Source organism: Hemibagrus wyckioides, linkage group LG03, assembly GCF_019097595.1.
Source record: "Hemibagrus wyckioides isolate EC202008001 linkage group LG03, SWU_Hwy_1.0, whole genome shotgun sequence".
Lineage (NCBI taxonomy): Eukaryota > Metazoa > Chordata > Actinopteri > Siluriformes > Bagridae > Hemibagrus > Hemibagrus wyckioides.
The window spans coordinates 8650147-8674145 of NC_080712.1; the positions used below are offsets into that span (position 1 = coordinate 8650147).

Below are 23999 nucleotides of genomic sequence, written 5' to 3' on the forward strand. Positions count from 1 at the left end.
GTGTGTTACATTTGTTCAGAAAACTATAGGAAGCTCAGACATACAGACAACGCACTAAGAAGACAAGAAACCCGTGAGAGCTTGCGTGTACACTACTCTAAATAAATCGTATTATAGCAATTAAAAAACACTATTCTTCAAACAATGTAAACATTGTATTTATCCATATAGATGAACTAAAAACATTGACTTTTTTGTCTTACATATCCCATGTGGTTCTGCAGATTTACTGAAGAAGCCAAAACAGTGTTGATTTAAAATACCATTAAATATTCAGCTTTACTCGTTAAGCTTTATTTGGGTCTCTGGTGGTCCAGCATTAGGATCCCACACTCTCACCGCCATGGCCCAGGTTCAACTCCTTGGCTGGGAACTGAACCAGCCACACTGAGGGGTTAACTCTCAACACCAGTCCCAAGCCTGGATAAAATGGGAGGGTTCTGTCAAGAAGGGCATCCGGTTTAAAACCTGTGCCAAAATCAAAACGTGCGGACCCAATAATCCGCTGTGGTGACTCCGAACAGGAAGCAGCCGAACGGCAACAGCAATAACAACTTGTTAGGCTTTATTCCCTTTCTTAACAGACCATGGATAGTTTTCTCAAACTGTTTTTGTTGTTTGACAACAGAATTGACAAATTTATCATCTACTTCAGCACCCTTGTGTGTAAAAGGCAGATCCACCCATCATCTGTCCTTCAGTGTGAAGCGTCTATTTGTTTATCCACACAGCCCTGGTGATTCCTGAAATGATTCCTGTTGATTCAGTTTATTGCTTCTTTAACAGCTCTGTTATGGCACCAGATTCAGACACTTATATGTACAAATATATGTACAAAAAAAATGAAATAAAAACCTTCTGCCAGATAAATATGTAATATAAAGTAATAGTGTTAGGGAGGAAATGCTCTGAGCTTTCTGTTCAAGCGGTTAATTACTAATAACCACGTGCTTGGTGAAATGTTTCATTTAAAAAGCAGGATTTTCGTCCTGACAATCCTTTATTTTGCCTTTAAACTTTAAAAACTTCTAAACCTTTGAAACTTTTTGCCTTTTCTTTCGTCAACTGCCAAGTGAATGGAGAGAGGGCTCCAAAAAAAAAAAAACCTTTTTTGGAGTTCGAAACATTTAGCTGTTCAGAAACGTGCCATGATATCAGGCCACCTCTGGTATATGAGGTCACGAGGGTGTTATAGTGTAGAGAACTTTTTCGATTTCTGTCGCGCTGAAACAGCTTCAGGCTTCTTAGTTCCAATAACGGGAAATTGTAATGTTACAGCAGACAAAAAAACAATTTTTCAATTCAAGGTGAGTAAATATGGCACCGGAGCATGTAGCCGTATCCAAGTTTCAGGTTTATTGTCCTGTACATAAAGAGTGCTTAAAACATTCATACAATGATATTCTCTCTCACACACACACACATACACACACACACACACAGACCAAAAACCACTCACTTAGATCAATCTTTTCGCCCTGACTGCCAAATGAACAGACAGAGGGCACTTTTAAAAAGTTCTACTTTTTTTGGTCACATTGGAGCCTTCAGAGTCAGCTTTTCTGAAAAGTGCAGTGATATCAGAGGCTGTACTGTACATGAGGTCACAAGGGTGTACTAGGCTGTTACAACTGTTTTTCCTTTTTTTGGAGTTGGGGAAGTTGGCTTTCTTAGCTTAGGACTATATCAGAGAAAGAATAGTAGTGTAAGGATGTGCTGTAGCAGGAGCTATGTGTTTATTACACCTACCAATCTGCTGTATTTTCCCTACACTGAGAAACATTATTGTTCTTACAGCGCAGCATGGTTTTCCTTCATTTTTATTTATCTACTGTGCCAACCACCAAAGATGACTATAATAAATTAGCTGAGCCCAGGAACAATAACTGTTTCAATCTGAACACTTATTTGGATTGGTTATACCGGTGATGTTTAGTTTATGATCGTCTTGAGCTCTTATTGATAACAACACCATACTGTGTACTATTTCCTTGTTGTACCTTCCATCATCAAAAGTTGGTGGAGATTGTTGAAATGCAGTGCTGTCTTGATTAATTTGGAATGTTCAGTATGGAGCGTTTCAGTAAAGAGGGTTGATAAACTATATCGCCAAAAGATTTGTGACATCTGCCTTTACAAGCACATGAATGTAGTATAGAGTTTGCAGCTATAACAGCTTTAATTCTTCTGGGAAGGCTTTCCACAAGGTTTAGGAGTGTGTTTATGGGAATTTTTGACCATTCCTCTAGAAGCACATTTGTGAAGTCAGGCACTGATGTTGGACGAGAAGGTCTGGCTCACAGTCTCCGCTTTAATTCATCCCAAAAGTGTTCTATCGGATTGAGATCAGGACTCTGTGCAGGTCAGTCAAGTTCCTCCTCACCAAACTCACTCATCCTTGTCTTTATGGACCTTGCTTTGTCATGTTGGAACAGGAAGGGGTCATCTCCCAAACTGTTCCCACAAAGTTGGGAGCAATGAAATTGTCCAAAATGTCTTGGTATGTCTATGGTATTAAGGGTTCTTTTCACTGGAACTAAGGGGCCGAGACCAACCCCTGAAAAACAACACCTGAATTCAGTCATTTGGAGGGGTGTCCACCAGGGGTGCTTGGTTTATTTTTGCTTATTTGGTTTATGATTCACTTATTGCATTTACATTTACATTTCTGGCATTTGGCAGATGCTCTTATCCAGAGTGACGTACAAGAGTGCTTCTTTATCAGTGAATACACAGACTTTGAATACCATCAGCCTAAAAACTGTGTTGGTAGATGGTAGATTGACAACATACAACAATACATAAAACAAACTGGGAAAATAAGAACTAGTTTAAGTGTTTCAGGAAGTGGTAGGTCTTCATCCACTGTTTGAAGACGGACATAGTCTCAGATGTTCAGAGATATAGGGGAAGTTCACTCCACTACCTCGGTGCCAGAACAGAGAAGAGTCTTGATGTAACACCTACCTTGTACCCTGAGAGCTGGTGGGAATAGTCGAGTGCTAGTAGATCGGTGGGAGCATGGTGCAGTGCGAGGAGTAATGAGATGTTATAAGATGTACTGATACTCATGAGATGTTCTGATACCAAAACACATATTTGGTGGATGATCCCTCAAATTTTTCTCATGGCTGTTGTATAGCAAGGGTTGCAAGGAGAGAAATGCAAACATGGAGGACAAAAGTTCAGTGAGTGAGAGGTCAGTGAGTGGATATATACAGAGATTTATGACATTTTGAATGAAAAATATTTTTTTTGCTTACATTCCAATGTTTCAGTGTAATTAAAAATTAGAATGTGTGTAGTTTTGATATTCAACGGTATGCGGTATGACATCCCATTTCAACTGTGGCTTCATAAAGTCAGTTCACACAAGCAAGGTCAAATCTTTGTGAAAAGCCACACGGCAGGCATGAGGAAGGCATGAGCAAAAAGTGGTCAAAAATGGAGCTTTTTGTCCTGAAGTCTGAACACAATGGCTGGTGAAAACTCCTGTTTATTAATTTGCTACGAGCATCCTTATGGTGAAGCATGGTGGTGGGCGCATCATGCACTGCGAGTGATTCTCATGGGCAGGGAGGGGGAGACTGGTCAGAATTGGTTGAAGTGAAGGATGAATTAAAGTAGATCCTTGAAGAAAACATGATCCAGAGGACACACAAACTCCCACAACTTCAGAACAGTGACCCAAAGCATACAGAGAAAAAGCAATGGCTTCAAGGCAAATCTCTGAGTATCCCTAAGTCTAAAGCCCAGACTTCAGCTCTGTAGAACATCTGCTTCCTAAACTACATCAGAGACAAAGAACCTTCTCATTTCCAGAGTTATACTAATCTATATTAGTGACAATATTAAATCCAATCTAAAGAGCAAGCTAGCTGAGATAAGTAATTTACATTTAGGGGTGCTGGTAGCTCAAGTGAAGGGGTTCAAGCCCCAGCACCGCCAAGTTGCCACTGTTGGGCCCTTTGTTGGGGCCCTTAACCCTCTCTGCTCCAGGGGCGCTTGTATCATGGCTGACCCTGCGTTCTAACCACAACCATCCAAGGATGGGAAACACGAAGAAAGAATTTCACTGTGCTGTAATGTATATGTGACAAAGGCTATTTCTATTTATGGCATCTGGCAGATCTAGAGTAACTTACAATTTACCTCATTTTTATACAATTGAGGGTTAAGGGCCTTGCTCAAGGGCCCAGCAGTGGCAGTTTGGTGGACCTGGGATTCGAATTCACAGCCTTCCATTCAGTAGTCCAACGCTTTAACCACTAAACTACTATTTTTGGCTAGCAGTGGTAAGGGCATTGTTATGGTTACAGACTGCAAGTGCTTTAGTTGGTGGTGAAATCAGCCTTGGTTTTGTGAAGCTTTGAGGTATTTTGTTAGTACCGCATTAAAAGGTCAGGATCCCTTCACTTTTACAGTTGCTCTTATTTTTAGTGCTTTTATTGTCTGAACTTTAGAACCTCTTTAGAGCTTCAGTTCTTAGGCTGTTGAGCATCCGCAGGTCATTTACTTGTTGTCAGCTACACATGACTGCACAGTCAGCACTAAAAATCCAGCTTGCATGCAGCAACACGCAGCACTTTACCGCTCGGAAAGCTTGCTGTCAAACTTCCCCAGCGTCTGAGAACACAATTCCTAAAAGGCAGCTCTCAGCTGGAAAGCCGGATACCGCTCACTCTGAGAGACAAGCCGACTTCGGCTCTTCTCCCTCGGTGCACGCTGGGAAAGCTAGCCTGCCAGGAAAACCCTGCATTTGTTCACACAGGTGGCTGTCAGCGCTCAGCGTTAGCATGCTGCTAGAGCCGGAGCTGAGGGGAAGAACCGTATGATGATTGAACCTAATGTAGGGGGATTAGTGGAGAGACATGAAAGAGGGGTGAAAAACTGTAATGTTGCTCCTATGCAGGATAAAAAAAATGAAGCTTTTAGCTGGAAACTCATACTGTCTCTGAGAAAGCCTGAGGGAGAAAAAGCAAGCTGAAATCAGGGCAGATGAGTGACACATCTTAATCCTCCTGTTGCGTCTGATTTATTGAGCAATATATCAACGTGGCCGTTTCCATTGCAGCGAGGCAGCATAGGAGATTGCAGCTCGTTGTCCCTCTCGTTAGAGCTCTCACATATCTGTCAGTTGGCGAAAAGGAAAAAAAAAGGCTTCAGTCCTTTCCTATTTAAGTCTCCGCTGGTCTTTCTGTATTGGTAACTCGGGGAATGCGAAGCATGGAAGCTGTTCGGTGGAAAATTCAGAGCTGTATTATTTTCTCTTTCTCACCTCTGGTTGTCACGCTGTTAAATATTTCCAGTATGCGTAACATTTTTAAGTGCAGGAGTTGAAGGGCAGATTATTTGTTCTTAATTTCTTCAATTCAAATCATTCTTTATCCACACTTCGTCCTTGGCCATTTCAAATCTTGAGACTAATTATATGGGCGGCTGATGATTAGAAACGAATGAAAAGATTTTTTTGCTGTTTTGTGTGAGCGCTACATCTTATATATGAGAATATAAATACTAAATAGAATTTTCAAAAGGAATTTCAGGAATTGGATGAACACTAGGTTCAGAAAGTATTCCGATCCCTTTTTCACAATTTATTGTATTATACCTTTAAGTTCAGACGTTTTTGTGTCAAGCTACACATGCCATCAATCTACACACACGCTGAACTCCATGTAATTTGTCTAGTGACTTTTTTTTAAAAAAAGAAAAATACTCATCTCCTGCTCATCTGCTGGCTAATATCATCTCTACAGTAAAGCATGGTAGTGGTATCATCATGCTACGGCCGTGTATTTCAGCAGCAGGGACATGCAGGGAATTGATGAGTGATGAGTTCAGCTAACCTCACACAGAGGTAGATAACGCCTTCAAATTTGAGATGATTATGAACAACTTGGGGCATCTCAGAGAATAGGAATGGGTTTGATATCAGCATTTATTTTGAAGACAGAAACATTTGTATGGAAAAAATTAACCTTTTTCTGTTTTTTTGAAACTTTTTGAATATATTGCCCCTAGTAGGCTAAATAAAAACAGAAATAAAAACAGAAATACTTATAACAAAAACTACAAACTGTTAAAGCCCTGATATTAAACACCACTATGGAGTGGGACATGACAAAGACATTCAGTGATGAACATAAACACAACAGAACAGGCACAAATTCCATTTCATTTTTGGCTTCTGATGAAAGGAAAAGCTGTATGGATATCTGTCTGTCTGTCTGTCTGTCTATCTATCTATCTATCTATCTATCTATCTATCTATCTATCTATCTATCTGTCTGTCTGCCTGTCTGTCTGCCTGTCTGTCTATCTATCTATCTATCTATCTATCTATCTATCTATCTATCTATCTATCTATCTATCTATCTATCTATCTATCTGTCTGCCTGTCTATCTGCCTGTCTATCTATCTATCTATCTATCTATCTATCTATCTATCTATCTATCTATCTATCTATCTATCTATCTATCTATCTATCTATCTAACTGTCTGTCTGTCTGTCTGCCTGCCTGCCTGTCTGTCTGTCTGTCTGTCTGTCTGTCTGTCTGTCTGTCTGCCTGTCTATCTATCTATCTATCTATCTATCTATCTATCTATCTATCTATCTGTCTGTCTGTCTGTCTGTCTGCCTATCTGTCTGTCTGTCTGTCTGTCTGTCTATCTGTCTGTCTATCTATCTGTCTGCCTGTCTATCTGCCTGCCTGTCTATCTATCTATCTATCTATCTATCTGTCTGTCTGTCTGTCTGTCTGTCTGTCTGCCTGTCTGTCTGTCTGCCTGTCTATCTATCTATCTATCTATCTATCTATCTATCTATCTATCTATCTATTTATCTATCTATCTATCTATCTATCTATCTATCTATCTATCTATCTATCTATCTATCTATCTATCTATCTATGCTTAAAGAAACAAATCAAAGTCTAGAAGTAAAAGATTAAAGAATCTCCCAGGGCTAAATATTAAAAAGCTTCACCTTTAAATGCCAATTTGTGTTAAGAGATGAGATGACATGAGGCACACCTTTATTAATCCCCTGTAGGGGATTAATACTAATTACATTAATAGCTTTCCGATAGAAAAAACTGCTGAAAATGCTGTTGAATTTGCTGCATAAACCCAGTCCCTGAATACGAGGTTTTAAACACTTCGCAACTGTTTCCATCGCTTTGTGTTTAAGCTCATCTTCCTGTACTCTTCTCAGACTCGCTCCTTTCACACAGCGGTCATGGCCCATGCAGGTTTTAAAAGCTCTGAGCAGATGTTCGCACGTTGTGTTGTGATGTGTTGTGTCCGAGGGGCGGCGCCACGTTGCAGCACAATGTCCAGCAAACAGGTTTTTGTGTTATTTTTCCTGCCAAAATGGCAAGAGAGAGAACTCCTTATAAAGGTAAAATATGCCTGGACGGTGGTTGTGCACTCCACACTGTTTTTCTCTCAGCTTCGCACTCTCTCAGCTTCTCTCTCTCTCTCTCTCTCTCTCATTTCTCCATGTTTGTGTGGACCTACCTAATTATGCTACAATGCTTGCACCAAATTTAACCTTAACCTCAGTAGCCAAATAAATATAACAACACAAATAAAAACACTTAGGAGTTCTGTGACTGTGAGGACACTTGGTCCTCTTTTAGTCCTGGTTAATTTTCAGGATTTATCACAGCAGATCTGACAGTAGCTCCAGCTGCAGGACAAGTCAAAGGTTTTATATTAAGGCACTGGTATTAATATGTTACTCTTTTTTAATCTGTTAAAAGCATCATATGGATAAGTTCATATCTTGAGCTGAAGATATAGTACGATATATTATTTGGATGAACAAATGATCTTTACTAAATAACCACATGGATGTGTGACTAATCTGCGGCCAAGTGGTAGTGACTTATAGTTAAGGGGTTTGGACTGCCAACAAGTTGCAACTGGTGCAAGGCCCTTAACCCTCGATTGCTCAGTCGCAGAAAAAATAAAATAAAATGAAAATAAATAAATGGGGGTGGTAGCTTAGTGGTTAAGGTATTGGACAACTGATTGGATGGTTGTAAGTTCAAATCCCAGGTCCCCCAAGCCACTACTGCTGGGCCCCTGAGCAAGGCCCTCAATTGCTCAATTGTATAAAATGAGATTAAAATAAAGTAACTCTGAATAAGGGCGTCTGTCAAATGCGATAAATATAAAAACCTGCAATATAAAACAGTTTTTCTCTATGTCTGAATCCCAAAACCTTCTTATAGGGGCTGTGGTGGTTCAAATGGTTAAGGGTCTGGGTTGCTGATTGGAGGATCGGTGTTCAAGCCCCTCCATCACCACCAAGCTCTGCTGTTGGTTAATTGAGCAAGGCCAAAACCCTCCATGCTCCATGGGTGCTGTATAATACTGTAGCTGCCCCTGCACTCTGCACCCAACTTCCTCAGCTGGGATACGCGAAGAAAAGAATTCCGCTGTGCTGTAATGAATGTGTAGCGATAATAAAGTCTCCTTACCCTCAGTTCTTATTTCAAAACTACAGAAGACCTCCTAGTTTAGATGCCTCATCTTTGAGTTGGACTGATGCTCAGACGTCATGCTCACAAAAATTTGGCTGAATATCAGATGCATATGGCACAAGAAGACATTTCCAGAAGACATGTGTCCCCTTTGTTTTTTGTTTTTTTAATCAGTCTTCCAGAAAACAAAGCTGAATTAAATTAGAATTAGTTTAATGTAATGAGTTTTTTTTAGTGCTTCTACTGTAGCTCTAACCTCAGTGGTGTAAATTGGCTGCTGAAAAATGTTTGCGACATTAGTTATTTATAGATAAAATATAAAAAATATCTACTAATACACACTTCTCTTCTTCTAGGGTATGTATCGGCATATGTACACACGCCTACTCTTCCTTCATGCTCTGAGTCCATTTAGCTAAAACAAATAGATTTAGCTCTTCTTTTGTACCACGAAACTTGCTTGCTTACTTCGAGTGGATCATATTTGATATATAGTGGATAATATTCTTTTAATAGTTATTATATTATTGGAGTGTTTATATTTTGTCTTTATATGTGGTGTATTCTTTTGCTGCAAAACATCCATCCATCCATCGTCTATACCCGCTTTATTCGTAATTATGTTCACGGGGGTCTGCTGGAGCCTATCCCAGCGCACATTGGGCGAAAGGCAAGGGTACACCCTGGACAGGTCACCAGTCCATCACAGGGCCACATATATAGACAGACAACCACTCACACTCACACCTATGGGCAATTTAGAATTACCAGTCAATCTAATGTCCATGATTTTGGACTGTGGGAGGAAACCGGAGTACACAGGGAGAACCTGCAAACTCCACACAGAAAGGCCCCTCCCTGTTCGAACCCGGGATTCGAACCCAGGACCTTCTTGCTGTGAGGCAACAATGCTGATTTGCAGGGATTAAGCAGATGCTCCATATAAACATATATACCATATAGAAATGTGATTTCTATGAGGTGATGTTTGTTGACGTCTTATAAGGAGTCTTCTACTTCAGTGCCTGGGTTGTTTTATTTGTTTTTGTGAATCTTTCTTGGATGTTTGAGTTCATAGTAAGTAAATGTAAAAGTTCTTACTTGTTTGCTTTGGAGTTTATAAGTTTTAGCTTTGATTTTCTTTCGTTTCTTTTTTCCATTTTGTCCTGAGGAGATGCAGCCTTGTGTACTCGATTGTATCTACTTCTGTGTGAATGCTACAGCGAGCATTTCGCTATGGATGGGGAAACAAAATCATTCGCTCTAAGCATGAAAGGCATGTTGTTGGTTTTTGTTCTGTTCCTGGTGTTTTGCTGCTCTGGTTTTGGAAATGATTATATCATGTAGTTGTAGATTTTCACCCTAATGCCTTGATGTGTGTGTGGTGTTTTTATTTTTTTATTTTTTTTTATTTTACACTTGCCTGTGATTCCAGCACGCACCAAGCTCTGGAACATCTGGATGGTGGTGTGGATAATCTGATCACATTCCGATCTCACTCGCAGCTTAGCTCAGTGGAAAATAGCTTTCAAACATCTAGATCAGATTAAGGACCTGCTCGTAGTTATTTCTGTTATTTAGTGCTGCAGTGCTGTTCTCAAACCTGATTGGTCAGCAGGTGCTAATAAAACAATCACTCTCTCTCTCGCTCTCTCTCTCTCTCTCTCTCTCTCTCTCTCTCTTTATTCCTCCCTTTTCTCTTTCTTTCATTCTCTCTCCCTTTTCACCTTTCTCTCTTTCTTTCCCTCTATGTATCTCTCTTTTTTCTCTCTCTCTTTCCCTCTCTCTGTTTCTCCCTTTATTTTTCTTCCTTACTCACCCCTCCCCCCCTTTCTGTATTTCCTTCTCTCTGTTTCTCCCTTTCTATGTCTTCCTTTCTTTCCCTCCCTCTGTTTCTCCCTTATATTTCTCCCTTCTCTTTCTTCCTCTCCTTCCCCTCTCCTCCTCCTTTCTGTCTTTCCCTTTTGCATTCTTTCTCTTTCTTTCTTTCTTTCTTTCTTTCTTTCTTTCTTTCTTTCTTTCTTTCTTTCTTTTTCTCTCGCTCTCTCTCTCGCTCTCTCTTTATTCCTCCCTTTTCTCTTTCTTTCATTCTCTCTACCTTTTCACCTTTCTTTCTTTCCCTCTATGTATCTCTCTTTTTCTCTCTCTCTCTTTTCCTCTCTCTGTTTCTCTCTTTCTTTTTCTTGCTCATCTCTCTGCCCCATTCTTTCTTTCCCTCCCGCCCTCTCTCTCTCTCTCTCTCTCTCTCTCTCTCTCTATCTCTCTCTTTAATGTTCTCTCTCTCTCTTTAATGTTACTGCCATATGACTCATGGCATATCTTAGTGAGCATATCTCTCACTAACATCAGAAACTATAAGAAACAACATGAGACATCATTTTAAACGGTTAAAAACGTGCATTCTTTAATAAATTTGCTGTAAATTTGGGCAAATTGCCGTGTTATTAGAGATATTAAAGACATCACCCTGACAACGATTATTTTCCTTTAACCGCACATCTGTCTTTACAGTAACCTTTTTTTTTTTAAAACTCATCATGACAATCCATAAATGTCAGTTGTTATAAAGCTGCTAATAAGCAAGCAGTGAGTCAATGAGTGATCATTTACACATCTGAAATAGTGCTAAAAGACACTTCTTTTCTTTTGCCAGCTGCTTTCAAGAAAACAAAGCAATCTGAAACTGGTTACCATGGAGGAAACTATTTGAAAATATGTTACAAAATGTCTTCATTTCTCACTTTAAAGCAGTATAAACCCCATGACCCCCTGCATCATACATAATACATATACATTTTAACAAAATCTCCTGGAGTTTGTGATAACATTAGAGCTCAGGATGAAATCTTACTCTAACTTAGTGATTAAGGTGTTGGACTTCTGATCGGAAGGTTGTGACTTCGAATCCCAGCACCACCAAGCTGCCACTGCTGGGCCCCTGAGCAAGGCCCTTAACTCTCAGTTGTATAAAATGAGATAAAACATAAGTTGCTCTGGATAAGATCATCTGCCAAATGTGTAAAAGGGAAACATGTCTAAACTTAGATGTGATCATATTCAGAAGTCCTGGTTTCTCTGGTGCTACTCATCTCTGGGGAGTACTGGGGTGGTGGTAGCTCAAGTGGTTAAGGCACTAGGTCATTGACTGGACGATCGGGGTTCAGGGGGGATAGGAGCAAGGTCCCCAACCCACCCTGCTCCAGGGGCGCTGCATACATTAGGGCACAGTGAAATTCTTTCTTCACATATCCCAACTTTGGAAGTTGGGAAGTCAGAGCACAGGGTCATCCATGATACAGCAGCCCTGGAGCAGAGAGGGTTAAGGGCCTTGCCCTGGCGGTGCTGGTGATCTTCTTCTTCTTCTTCTTCTTCTTTAGTCAATTCTTGAAGTTGATGTGTTAGATGCAGGAAAAATGGGCAGAATATGAGTGACTGAGAAGGGCCAAGTTGTGATGGCTAGACTACTGAGTCATATCTATCTATCTATCTATCTATCTATCTATCTATCTATCTATCTATCTATCTATCTATCTATCTATCCATCCATCCATCCATCCATCCATCCATCCATTTTGTCTCTTCTCTTTTACTCTTTCTCTCTCTCTCTCTTTCTCTCTCTCTCTCTCTCTCTCTCTCTCTCTCTCTCTCTTTCTCTCTATACATATACATTGTGTGTAGGTGTGTGAGTTTTGTTCTAATGAGACATCTGTATATTTATATTCTTTTCATGTAAGACCCTTTTAACCCCGAACATGTAGAAACGAGAGGTTTTACACAATCACACACTACCACAGAATAATGTCCACACACTGCCAGGTGGCACCGTGTTCATCTGACACTGCCAGAGAAATCTCATCAGCTCCAGGCAAATGCTCAGCGCTTGCCAATACTAATTACACCCCAACTACCGCTTTTATAGGGGAAGTCGGATTTGTCTGCTTGTGTACCGTGTAAAGCCGAAACTATTTTGTTTGACTGTCTGCATCGTTTCTATTTAAGGTCTTGACAGGAGGTACTTCTCTGTCACACGCAAGATTTAGTAGAAGGTAGCACAGCTGGAGCTCCGACGTGAGGGATTTGCACCAGTGAACAGTCAGGCTGAGAAAGTCAGGCTGCTGGCATGCAACATGATTTTATGTAAAATTTGTACAATTGTAACAAGCCCTGACAACTAGTCGTTTACTCAGAGCAGACATTCATGTCTTTTGATACACACTGTTCTTCAGTGCATGTGTGCATTCTTGTGATCTTATAGCTGTTGGATCTTGGTGAAATGTGCTGCAATTATCGCTTGAGGATACATTTTTCTTGAGAATTTCTGTAACGCTGACCTAAACAACAAACAAATATTCAGATCGTGAGTGAGGAGTGTTAAATAAGCAAGTTATACAGGCATACTAACAATTTTCTGTTTAAATGGAAGCCAATTTTTGTCTTAAAATATTCTAAAATATTGTATAATTTCTGTATATACAGTGTATTCTGACTGTAGTATTTAAAAATGTAAAATATTATTGAATATTAATTTCATAATATTATTAGCCCTACAATGCCAATTGTATCATATTTGCTACACAAGTTTCTAAGACCTTTTAACCAACCACATTATCAATACTATTTTTGAAAAATCTTTTTCAGCTCCGTGGGAGATTTATCCATTTCTCACATGTCTACTGTACGAAATACAAAGTCTATCTTTACCTGCAAAAGGACAGAAACTGTTTTTGCCTTCCATAAGGTGAAATAAAAAAAAAGGTTCTTGTTTGGGGGGGGGGAAAGCAAATTAGAAGAAATGTTTCAAGTCTTCCAAATACAATGAGCAGTCTTTGGTTTTGTTCTAAAATATACCGATGTATCATATATTCTACAGACTCATATGTGTAAATGTTTATCAAGCACCTGTATTTAAATGATGTATATATATAATTTTCCATCAATTTCGTCAGGTTTTATAAGGTTAAAGATCATGAAATCTCTCACTGCTGCCATCCGGGTTTGATACCTGGGCAGGAAACGAACCCAGACACTATAGGATTAACTCAAAGCCCAGATAAAACAGTAAGGGTGCCTCAGGAAAGGACAAAAATGTTTACATTTATGGCAGATACCCTTATCCAGAGTTTCTTACAACTATCTCATTTAAACAACTGAGCAGCTGATGGTTAAGGGCCTTGCTCAGGGGCCCAGCAGTGGCAGCTTGATGGTCCTGGGATCCAAGCTCACAGTCCTCTGATCAGTAGTCCAACACCTTAATCACTGAGCTACCACATCATAAATAACAGGGCTTGGTTTATACAGTCCTCGAGTTTTGATCTGGCATGTCATCGGGCCCTTGGGTTCTGTAGCTAACCACTGGAGGCCCTAACCACTGGACTTAGGGTATCATATGATCACTGAACAACATCTGTAACAACACTGAAGAGGAATCATTGCTGGGAATTTGTTATTATATGGTGATAGATAGATAGATAGATAGATAGATAGATAGATAGATAGATAGATAGATAGATAGATAGATAGATAGATAGATAGATAGATAGATAGATAGATAGATAGATAGATAGATAGATAGATAGATAGATAGATAGATAGAGCTTATTCCCTTATTAAACTTTTTTTTTTCCAGGAGCTGTGCTGTAGTTGTTGTAATTATGTAATTGCTACACGCCATCTGGGTTTCTGTAAAACTGCTTTGTGTCAAAGTCTATCGTTATAAGTGTTCCACAAATCAATTGAATTTTAATTGAAATCTCCCACAGTCCTTCTCTCTCACACTCATTTTACACCACCCACATAAATGCTCTGCAAATTTTGATCTTCCTTATAATCTGCGTGTTCTCTGCACAAAAACCATTGTTTTAGTATTATTCCTAGAAAAAGTATAGTATTTTTATATTCAGTAAAATACACCGATCAGTCATAATATTATGACCACCTGCCTAATATTGTGTTGGTCCCCCTTTTGCTGCCAACACAGCCCTGATCCATCCTGCACTGTGTATTCTGAGACCTTTCTCTCAGAACCAGCATTAACTTCTTCAGTAATTTGAGCAACAGTAGCTCGTCTGTTGGATCAGATCACACGGGCCAGCCTTCTCTCCCCATGTGCATCAGTGAGCCTTGGCCGCCCATGACCCTGTCACCGGTTCACCACTGTTCCTTCCTTGGACCACTTTTGATAGATACTGACCACTGCAGACCGGGAACACCCCACAAGAGCTGCAGTTTTGGAGATGATCTGATCCAGTGGTCTAGCCATCACAATTTGGCCCTTCGTCAAACTCGATCAAATCCTTACGCTTGTCCATTTTTCCTGCTTCTAACACATCAACTTTGAGGACAAAATGTTCACTTGCTGCCTAATATATCCCACCCACTAACAGGTGCCATGATGAGGAGATAATCAGTGTTAATCCCTTCACCTCAGTGATCATAATGTTATGCCTGATGTGTCATCATTTCCAGTTTGGAAAAGTACAGTTATGAGAAAATTGGAATATGACTATAATTCCTTTGTGTATTGTTTTTTTCTCTTTTTTTAAGGAATTGGGATGCGTGTTATTGCAGTTATGGTGAACATATATGACTGTGTGTTCACTCCGAGTTCAAAAATGTTTCACAGAAAAGTCCCTGCTTAATTAGTGGTACGAATTTTAAACATTCACCATTCAACACACACACACACACGGGAAAGTATCTACAAAGCTGCAGCATGTTTCTGGACTAATCCTGATGTTCTTTTTCTGTTCCCCTAAAATAAGATGTCAGTGACTTCTCAGTGAGAATTCTAAAAGTTCATGAAGTTTTAACTTCATCTCTCAGGAGCTTCATCTTAACTCTCTCATTTCTCTTCTTTTTTTTATATGGTGTGAACTTTCGAATGGAAACCTCTCAAGTTAATCCCCATTGATAAGCCTGTTACAGTCTGACCTTAAGTAGGGAATTCTCCCATCCTTGATCCTGAAAATCCGAGTCATCTGTGAGGAATGATTCTCAGAGTGAACCGGACAGCGGGCTGAGACCGGCGGCGGGGAAGTGCAGACTGACTCAGCAGGCCCTTTATCGCAGTGGCATCTTATACAGGGTGGCCTGATTTCAAACACAGCACCGCACAGTGTAGATTTCGCTCTGCTTTGCCGGGATTGATGCTGGGAGATTTAGCTTAGCGATTCTATATTTAACCCTGAGTCAGGTTTACACTTTAAACCCGGTTCCAGTTTGCAGATTAGGTGGTTGGAACGAGGCAAGCACACAGGAGCGTTCCCAAGAATAAGCTTTCTTTATTTATCCTAACTGTTAGCACAGACACAAATAATTGCTCTTTCAAGTGCAGCTGGGATTCTTGTACAATTTCTTCACGTTCCAACAACAGCAATCCGATGCAATCCAACCTCACTGACTCCTGCTTCTCTACTGTTCCCATTAAATCACCTTAACTCTAAGAAGTCTCACTTCTAACTGCTTTTAATATGGATGCATAATATTTCTAGTAACTTCTAAGAGAACGTCCTGAAATGTTTTATTCCTCTTACACCCCAGCAAATGCAAATGAAAAATGTTAGTTCCTGTTATCACTTACATTATAGCAGATGTTTTTCTGTCTTTTAATTTTTTTGGAAGTCTAAAAATGTCTGTCTTGTTAAACAGGAACTAGCAAAGTGGAAATATTGTCCTGTGTTGGAAATCTTGCAGCTTTACCTCTGACTCTTCCAAAATGACAGTAAAAGTAAAAAAAATCCATAAGTAAACAATCTCCTCACAGAAAATTTCCCCATTTCAACAATTAGAATTATAATTTTAATCTGTTTACGTGAGGTGTGTCTGTATCTGACGAATCAGATTCAAGAATTCAACAGCACTGCATTGTCTAACTGTCAATTCTGATCATCTGTCTATCTGTCTATCTATCTATCTATCTATCTATCTATCTATCTATCTATCTATCTATCTATCTATCTATCTATCTGCTGAATACAAAACTCCTTTTAACCACCAAAATATGAATTTTATGCCACAATACAAGAAACATGTAATCATATGCTTGTCTATGTGGCTCCAGTACTGAGACTTCTTGTCTTTAAAGGACTTCTGCTAGAATATTTTGTGAGAAACTGGACTGTGTAATGTCTGGTATGAGTAAAAATGGTCATAACTCGCTCATAATATAGCGCTCACCTCTGTGAATCTTTTCCATGCTGAATGTATATTCTCTTTCAGGTAACTTTTGACAGTATCACTCAGAACTGCGTGGAAACTTTTCTAATCGCTGTCACAGTCTGACGTTTTCTGTTTTTCCCAGTTTCTTCCCCACAACAATTAATTTTTCGAATCACACTGTCAGTTGTGTGAGACGTTTTTCATTGCTGTCGCTATGTATTTTTAGTTTGTTTTTGTTTTTTTCTTCTTCCTCAAAAAGCCCTAAATTTCAGGTCACCCTCGAATCGTTTCTTTCGGCTGCCAGGCACCTTCAGCTTTAATGGTTGTCCTTGTGCTTGGAGCAGGAGCGTGTTCCGCTTGCGCGTTTGATGCAGTGCCGCTTGCCTTCACGCTCCATTAGCCAGAGACGGAGTGGAGTGCTACTACAGAGTGCTATTAGTACACCACCGGGACATGATGGAGGAGTGTTTGCTTTCGGGAAGTCTTTTTTTTTCCCCCCTTAATCTTTCTACTGGGCTCTCTAATGGCAGAACAAAGCCAGTTGATTATGACCAGTTGATGCTTGATCAAGTTTGATGCTCCACTTTGCTGGGAGGAAATGGTCTATAATGATCACATATTTCTCTGCTCTGGTTTTAGAACGTCTTTATAGTTTAGCTCGATCAAAGCTTGACTTTTACCCTAGAATTTGTCTCCATAATTTCTGAGTCCTCTCAATAACTGCTTTGAGTCTGAAATAGTGCATGATGGGAAAAGCACTTTGCACATTGTTATGATTCCTTTGAGACACCAATCCACGATTGTCTTGGTACAGTAGATGGTATTGGAGCAACTTAGCTGATCGTTGGAAAACAAATTCTGTTGCATTTGCAGCTTGTCAGCATGGTGCTCATGATCATTTCTCAAACTGATACCAGTTAACAGGCTCATTTTTAAAAATAAAGCTTTACAGACTTGTAGGCTAATTGGATGGCATATGTCCGAGTCTCATTGGCAGAGATTTCTCAAAGGGCAGAGAGTGATTGCATGCAACATTCATGAGTCAGGGGAGCCTGAACGAGGTCTTCAGTCTCCGCCTGTCCCCCCCTTGACACTTTTACGTCTCCGCCTCGTAGACTCTCTATCTTGTCCCTGTCTTGCAGCGTTTTGAGTCACGTCTACATTCTTCCTCACGTTCCTTCCTGTTCCTGTCAGATTTTCTCCCCCTCTCTTGCTGAGAAGAGTAATCACACGTCATGACCCAGTAGCTGAATCCGTCCTGTTCATTTTCTCTCTGTAATGTGCAGAAACGTTCGCGTTGGGTTTAATTTGAATAGCAGCCCAGTCACACTGAAGCAACTCATTAGACATCACTGTCACTTACTGAGGAGAAAGTGAATAGAGAATCAGAGAGAATAAAAAGGATTGCAGATTCCTATTTTGTTTATATCCACCACTAATCCAGCGAATTCTCATATTCTAAGCCATGGTTTAAGGTGCGTGACTTGAGTGAGGCCGTGTTACGTCTGGAGGAAGCAACTAATCTCATCCTATCCTCAGTAATCTTCCACTGTAAGAGTGTGCAAGTGTGTGTGAGTGTGTGTGTTGATTGCTGCATTTTTGCCAACGGACCATTCAAGAACAGATTTTGGACTGCTGGAATTGAGAATTTGAATGACTTTTTTCCAATGGTCAAACAGCCTTAATTGGAAAAAAAAACTGGCATAGAATGTTCTAAAGTTGGCTTTATTTGTGATTTAAGCTTTTAAGTTTGTACCATTTTAATAGATTTTGTTTTCATCAGATTAGCCAGAGGCAGTCTGTCTCTTCAGCTTTCCAACCACATGTAGCATTGCCAGATGGTCTAGAGCATTCTTTCTCAATCCTGGCCCTGAGGATTTGAGGATTGTTCTCTCTTCTGACTAGCCCAATTTAACCTAGTTCAAGCCGGTTAATTAGCTGATAAGCTGAATCTGGGGAGATGAGAGTAGGAAAAACACCAAAAATACACAAGGCAGTAGAACTCCAGGACAAGTAACACTTGTCTAGTGCAATTTGGAGAAGAGTAACAAGGACTAGACTTCTTACACTCAGGTTAGCTTTTATTTTTTTTCTTCTTCAGATGCTTGGCTTACTGAAAATATTCGTTCTGCACAGTAGAGATTTTATCTAGTTTTGTCTGTATTTCCAATAAGATTTAGTACACCTATGATATAGATTTTGTAGTGCTACATAAGAACGACTGGTATTGCTTTTCAAATATTTAAGTGATAAAGACTTTATGGGAAAATGCTTATTTAACATTTTTTTAGCACTCGTTTTAATCCATAGTGACTTATAATTAGGTGGAGCAGATTAAGCTTAGGAAGCTTTAAGTGTCTTGGTGAAGGGTGAGAGAAGCTTGGTGGTACCATCAGTAGCATCTTTATTGTCTTTACACATTACAGTATCATACAAACACATTGAAATTTTGTTTCCAACTCTTAATAGTGTCTAGCATATACCTATATTCATATACAGTGGAACCTCAGCATACGAATGCCCTTCCTTACGAAGTTTCACCTTAAGAATTGAAATCAGCATCCGAAGCGTTTTCGGGATACGAACGAATCAAAGCGAAGTTGCACATACGTCTGGGAGCCGTTAAAAATTTGTTTGCGTCAGCGGAAACCCAATCGAATCGAGTTTACGAATTTTACGGATTTTTTTTCAGTCAGCGAAAGCTGTTTTGAAAGAGTCAACACACAATACCAACGTTGCCTTCAGCATTTGTTCAAAAGCTACATGATTTTTTGCTAATTTTTTTGTTGACAGATTGGTAGCGTTGGTGGTCTATTCTATTTTTAGCCCAGGCTTGGTGGCACGACTTCCTGTGAGGACCCTTGACCCTTGGAAATTGGTAATATTGGTAATATTTTGGGTGGCTGGAATGGATTATCTGCATTTACATTATTTCTGATGGGAAAATTCGTATCGCAATTCAAATTTCCACCTTAAGAGCTTGCCTCCAGAACAAATTAAATTCGTATGCTGAGGTTCCACTGTATTGGTTTTCTTTGAAAGTGCAATAGTGCAATGAAACCTATAAATATTAATACCAGCTCAGTGATATTCAATAGTGGTCAAGTTCCAGCATGCCCACTGCTATACAATACCTTTTTCTAGTAGTCCACAGCTATACCACACTGCAAAGAAATTTTCATTTCAGTTTTCCTCCAACTGAATGAGTTTCTGTGGTTTTTTTGTCCTTTATAGAGATTGATATTGAACGCTGTGTCCGGGAATCTATCAATCTGTTCTGCTGGACTCCCAAGAGCGCCACATACCGGCAGCATGCCCAGCCGCCTAAACCCGCCAGTGATGGCAATGGTTTTGGGAAGACTACAGCCTTCTATTCATCAGAGTATCAAGACCTGTCAAATACAGACCTGGTGAGTGTGGTTTCCTTATAAAATGGGGTTGGGGTAAGTGGTGGGAGTATTGACTCATTTGAGTACCATGGCGTCATTCATTTATTTGGAGAAATGGCTTTTAAATTAGACTTCTGATGGTTGTGTAACACTAGCTCAGCCCCTGGTTTGGACTTTTATGCCGTTTTTTGCTCAGAGAATATTGAGCCCATTATGCACCATCAATACCATCAAGTTCTGGACACAAATTAAACCTCAATACTAAACGAAATTTTTTCCCAAGAATGTCAACTGGAGTGCAGTAAGTCTCATTTCGTCTAGATCTGCAGGAGGTTGGTAATTGAATCTCCGCTGGGATCGTGCACACCACACATTCAGTTAGAAATAAATTCTTTTTCACTTTCAGGTTCCTAACCACAGACGGTACAATATGTATTACCGCCTTTTAAAATTTGATGACTGACTTGTGGCTTTATATGTGGGCTTTGTTGGAGGAGATGTTTTTTTTTATATTAAATTAGACATGGTTAGAACATAATGCAAAATACAGAGTCAAAAGAAAGGTAAAAAAATAGTTGTGGGGGAGAGTGAGTCCTATTAAGGTATTTATTATTCCTGAATTTATTGCGAATGTAATTAAGAAGCTTAATAAAAGCTTACTGAACCTATTAGCTTACCAACCTTAATGTGTTGGATTTAAACTCATATTAAGTTTCTTGTTTTCGGTGTCCAATACTGTTAACAGGAGTTAAATATCAAAAATCTAATTAAATCCATGATGCTTGAAATGTTGGAAAAAACAGGAAAATTGAATCACGAGTTTTGCCATTAAAACAATTCTGACCACACGCACAGATAAGAATTAATCCTCTGCCAGATGTTCTATTATACATAGCAGATTTCTGAAACTGTGGGTTTGCGCTGTGGCAGGGGATTATAATGGTGGCTTGGGAAACAGTTGGAACACGGTGAACCTGGGAAGCAGTTGGAACATGACTTGGGAGTGGAGATTTCAGAATAAAGAGGATGGGAATGAGAGGAGCTGTGTGTGTGGGCGACGTTTAGCAAACAGTAATTGCCTGAAAACAAGGAAGGAACCTAGCAGACTTTGTGTACATTAATTTTGACACACTGTACAAACATAGCAGAACAGGGTTTTTAGTAAGGTCAGAATTCTGTCATGACAAATGGGTCAGATTCAAAGCGCTCATCCTGAAGTCCCCTAACATACCCTCGGTTTCTATTTTTATTCTAGCGTGAAGTTTTAAAAGCACTCTTCATGATCCGTCTGTCGCTCCGAGCTCTTTGTGCTTATATGGCTTTACATGGGAAAGAGACGATGTGTACTTTAGGCTACTGTTACTGCTCTAAGCTTAAAAATAACATGACAAAGTTAGAAGATTAATGTTTAACGAAGTGCGTTTTGATGAAGAATGTCTAAGCTGGATTTGGATTCCATCCTTCTAAGTAAATTGCTGGCCAAATCTGACCCATGGGAAACACCATCCAGTTGTTGCTAATGAAATCTAATGCCACGTGTACATGTTAATGAGGTGTGACTTCTGAGAACTTCATGGCGATCAACTCAATCAAAATGAGCTGTATTTCACACTAAATTCCTTTGTAGATGGTGTTGGACAAATCAAAGAGATGGAAGCCAAATTGTGGGTTCAGTTTTCAGTTCAGACCTGCAGTGATTGCGGACTGAAACAAGTTCATCTCTGTAAGCGGTTCTGGTGATCATTTTCTGTGCTTTTTAGCAGAGGCTGCTGTGAACCTTCACCAGGTTGGACTGTCACCATGAATCTGATGGTGTGTGTCTTATTTATGGTGCTAGACGAGCAGTCGTTTCTAGGTGGAAGCAGGGTTCAGGGGTTGTTAACACGCACACCGGGGCCTCAGGCTTCTGTCATAAACATGTCAAGCTCTTGACGCCTAACCAACCTTCACCCCCACCACACAGACACGAGCCAGACCGTCTGTCTATATGCTAATCATTCTATAGCCAGCATCTACCTAAATTCTACCAAAGCTCATACCAACATGTCCTCAGTCTGTCTTATGTAAACATTCAGGTTCTGTCTAAACTCTAGTCCATGTCTCTAAGTTTCTCAGCCAAACCTGTTTTCAGGATCTCCCTCAAATCTTCAACAGTCCTGTCCCTAAACCTGTCTGTATTTACCTAAATTCAACCTTAAGCTATATTTTAAAGGGCTTGGTTCTGTATTTCATGCTATGTTGCATCTCAAAGTCATCCAGATAGTTTTGCAGACCTTTTAGAAAACTTTGTTTTGTTGTTTTGCTTGAAATTCCATTTTTGTAGGATTGCTCTATCGGGTTGAGATAATGCGTCTCCAATTTTCCACACTTACTACAGACCTTCATTTGATGTTCCAAAGTCAGAGAAAGCTTTCATTTTTGCTTTCACTGGCAGCTGCCCAGAGCTCACTCTACACTTCGAAAACGCTCTCGTCTGCTCGTCTAGTGCGTGCTGAAGCGTTTGTCCTAATTTTCCACCATTCTGCAGATAAACGTGGCATCATGGGCGGCGTGTTCGCTTCTGTTTCTCAGAACACAATCAAATGCAGGAGATTTCTGCTCATGCTATCAGATCTCGTAACATACTTCACACTGTATAACACAACACAACACATCTATCAAGACAAGCAATTTTGACCAGACATTAGAGCAGCACTGCTTATCTAGACTGACAGTTCACCGTAACTGATGTTAAATTGAGATGTTTTGTAATTTCGGCCTTTGCTCCTAGGGCTTTTTTTCTTCTTTGCTCTTCTTTGCTAATGTTTGGAAATGGTTCATACACCCTGCCAAACACTGAATCATCTTCAGCCTATAAAACTGCCAATGTATTTATTCTAAAGCCAAGAAAACTACGTTTTTTTTTTAAAACCCTGCATGTCTGAGACATCTGAGTCTGCATTAATGAATACATTTGGGAACATTTGGGTTCAGTTTATTATTAACAAAATAAATAAACTAGAGTTTTCTTTCCTGTCCACCTGGAATTTTTGTCTTTGTAGAGATACAAACAAAAAAAAAAAATTTACTCATTATTTGATCACTGAAACCAATAGTTTAAAACTTAAATAATGAAGTTCTTAGGCACCTTAATCTTAACACCTAATTTGGATGTAGGATTAGTTTCAGTATTTTGGTAGTTTTAGTCATATTTTCAGTCATTGTTCATTCAGTTATTAGCCATTTTAATCTAGACTGTATTAGCGAAAACATTCAGCAATTTCTGGTAGCTAAAACCAGTAGCTAAAACCAGATAGAACGATAAAGATTTAGTTATTTTCTTTGTCCAGAATGTTCTGTTTAATTTTCCAAATTGAATACATCTTAGATGAAATAAAATTTTATTTCTGAAGTGTTCTTGCAATTACAGGCTTGATAACTCTCTTCATGTTCGTCTTCCTCTCCTTCTTCGTTTTTTAAATTTGTTGGCTAAATTTTATGTTACTCCAATGTTTTAAGAAGCTTTTGACCAAACTCTCCCCTAATGCCATACACTCCTTAATAAAATGAGATGTGAAATCAATAAAGTCAAATAAATTTTTATTTATATTTTAACTCGGGCACTGGTAGATTAACTCCCAAGCCCGAGAGGGTTGCGTCAGGAAGGGCATCCGGTGTAGAACCTGTGCCATATCAAATATGCAGACCAGACGATCCGTTGTAGTGACCCTGAACATGGAGCAACCGAAAGAACAACAACAACAACAACATGGATTGATTGGGATGTCATCAGGTATGCTAGCTCTAGCTAGCTTTTTTTAAATATTTCACACAATAAAAAGCATTTTTTCCCCCATTCTGAAAAATAATGCCATTGAAATCAAACCGGTTGGCAATGTTACCAGACCAGTAAGAAGAAACAGATCATCATGACATCCTGAACCATTGTCCCTATGTGTCTCTGAGGCACTGTATGATGTG

The 23999-nt window shown here is 39.6% G+C and overlaps 1 protein-coding gene across 3 annotated transcripts in view; it reads left to right on the forward strand.

Annotated features, from left to right (window-relative positions):
* Positions 1-23999, forward strand: part of tbck (TBC1 domain containing kinase) — an 86212-nt gene that overhangs the window by 47351 nt on the left and 14862 nt on the right. For all 3 annotated transcript variants that reach the window (XM_058385614.1, XM_058385613.1, XM_058385615.1), the window contains exon 23: positions 19885-20060. In XM_058385614.1, coding sequence (XP_058241597.1) covers positions 19885-20060 — 176 coding nt within the window. The remainder of the gene's footprint in view (positions 1-19884; positions 20061-23999) is intronic.